Source organism: Microtus oregoni, unplaced genomic scaffold (genome assembly GCF_018167655.1).
Source record: "Microtus oregoni isolate MIOR12 unplaced genomic scaffold, Mior012 000056F_ref0000123, whole genome shotgun sequence".
NCBI classification, from domain to species: domain Eukaryota; kingdom Metazoa; phylum Chordata; class Mammalia; order Rodentia; family Cricetidae; genus Microtus; species Microtus oregoni.
The window spans coordinates 9453602-9456248 of record NW_024543832.1 but is presented as its reverse complement, the minus strand read 5'-3'; the positions used below and the strand labels follow the sequence as shown (position 1 = coordinate 9456248).

The 2647-nt window shown below is 32.4% G+C and overlaps 1 protein-coding gene across 1 annotated transcript; it reads left to right on the top strand.

Annotated features, from left to right (window-relative positions):
* Positions 1 to 460: 460 nt before the first annotated feature.
* LOC121438696 (olfactory receptor 4K2-like) lies at positions 461 to 1435 on the top strand. The gene has a single exon (XM_041639077.1). It carries the CDS (start codon positions 461 to 463, stop codon positions 1433 to 1435), a length of 975 nt encoding a protein of 324 aa, XP_041495011.1.
* The last annotated feature ends 1212 nt before the right edge of the window (positions 1436 to 2647 follow it).

The following is a 2647-nucleotide window of genomic DNA, read 5'->3' as shown; positions in this document are numbered from 1 at the left end:
CATCATATTCTTTAAGTTTTTAATTAAACACACTGCCAAAATGGTTGATTCAAAATAATTCCACTTCTGCATAAGAAAAAACTTTGAGAGCTCAGATTTATTTTCTATATGTTTTATTTAGCAAGTCAAACAAACTTAACATATCTTTCTACAAATGTGCATCCTAAAGCAAAGGTGCAGTTAGACAGATGTGTTGTAGAGGCTATATGCTCAGCTGATATGTGCCATGTTTGCCTGCTGGACAAATTTAAGAAGCTGTGCTTCTCAAGCGTTATCAAGCATCAGTTGTTTAAGTGGTCCCCAAAGAAAAACATCTCGCAGATAAGAGCGTTTTCAGATAGACTCTATGTAACCAGTGATCTAGATAATTACTAAGTAATATCACAAGTTCTTCATATTATATGTACCCCACACTGTAATTTTGTGTCTTTTATGACTACAGAGCAGAGTCTACGGATAGATGGAGAGGCTTAACTCTTCCAGAGTACTGGAATTTGTGCTACTTGGACTCACTGATTCTCCCAAGCTTCAGATATTCTTCTTTGTGACATTTTCCATTTTCTATTTAGTTACAATGCTCGGGAACTGCCTCATTCTGTTCACTGTCTTCTCCACTTCACAACTCCATTCCCCCATGTTCTTCCTGCTCAGCAACCTCTCTCTGATTGACATATGCCTCTCCTCCTTTGCCACACCAAAGATGATCATGGACTTCTTTGCTCACCACAAGACAATTTCTTTTGAGGGATGCATTTCTCAAATCTTTCTTTTGCATCTTTTCACTGGAACTGAAATTGTGCTGCTGATTTCCATGTCTTTTGACAGGTATGTTGCCATATGTAAGCCTCTTTACTATTCAACACTTATGAGCCAAAAAATGTGTTTGGGGCTCGTAGTAACTTCTTGGATGGTAGGCTTCTTACATACAATGAGCCAATTAATTTTTGTTCTGTATTTACCCTTCTGTGGTCCTAATGTAGTAGACAGTTTCTTCTGTGATCTTCCTTTGGTAATCCAGCTGGCTTGTATAGATACATATGTTCTTGGTATCTTCATGGTCTCATCCAGTGGTGTTATTGCTCTTATAAGTTTTCTGCTTTTGCTCATCTCTTATATTGTGGTGCTTGTAACTATCAGAGACCACTCCTCAATTGGATCATCTAAGGCTCTTTCCACCTGCACTTCACATTTCATAGTTGTGCTAATGTTCTTTGTACCTTGCATTTTTATTTATGTGTGGCCCTTCACAAACTTTTTGGTGGATAAAATTCTCTCTGTTTTCTATACCATCTTCACCCCTTTCTTGAATCCACTTATCTATACTTTAAGAAACCAGGAAGTGAGGACAGCAGTGAAGAAAAAAATAAGTAACCATTATTTCCCCATTGGGAAAACAACTCCACGTTATACAGTAAGAGGCCTGCAGAGATCCTAAAGTGAGGCCAGGTTCTCCAACAGAATAGCAGATAATTAAGTTATAATCTTCAAATTTAATTTTCAAATCATTTTAACTAAGTTCATGATAGTAAGAAGTTGGGGTTGGGAGACATGCAACAGCTTGCTTCGAAGTCAGTGCTGTTTGCTAGCTTTTTGTGATCATGGATCAACTTGATGATGTGTTAAAGTCTATAATGTGACTTCATAGGAAAGTTATGTTGCCAGAATTTTTAAAATAGATTCATTTTAATGTATCCATAAAAATCTATACACATACATATGAAGATTAATACTCTGCAAGAAGCTTAATATGGAATGTTTTCTAATCCAGAGTAGTCCTCTTTGTCTTGTGATATTTTATGGTTTGTATCTAATTTCAAACTTAATTATAAAATTAATTTCAAACTTTAATTAGGAATTTGGAGCATTGGAAGCTTTATTCATAATGTTAGAAAATTTTAGTGGGAAATCTTATATTGTGAAATAATTCTTTTAAATAATGCTAAACAATTTTAAGCAGAGAGTCAAATTGAAAACTAAGACAATTTTGAACAAAACAGATTAAAACTTTAACAATAAAGATGCTTAGTGCACAGATTACTGCTATCAGATGATTGAATAATAAATTGAATCTGTGTTATTTAAATCGTAGAGAGTAGACCACTTAAATAGACTGGCTTGTAAAAAATTAGCTCTAAATGATACATATAACAGATATATAAAGTTGATATTAAACTTTATTGTGTGAGTATACTGTTGTCTGTTGAATTCATGAATACACTTAAAGTTTTAAAAATAAAATAGTTCAAGCTATTATTACCATTTTAGTAAGCTTACATGTTGTTTTCAATATTACATGGTTAGTGAGAAGAAAAGATGAAATAATTTAAAAAAAATAGAATTCATTTCTACCTAATTTGGTTTTCTACTAATAATATCAAGTAGATTTTTTTCTAACATGATCTTTGGAAATAAAATAGACAATCCATTTTCCAAACTGCTAAAGAACCAAAGGCATAGAAATTTTTTATTTTTTTTCTTTTTAATAATTTTTATCAATCATGTTAAGAAGCAAAGAAGATTGATGGAAACCAACAAGGATTACTGAAACAGATTTTGGAAGATACAATTTACCACTTTATTCCTTTTTATATTTAATATGAGAATTATGAAAAGTAGATTAAAACTTTTTATAATTTATTTTTATTTT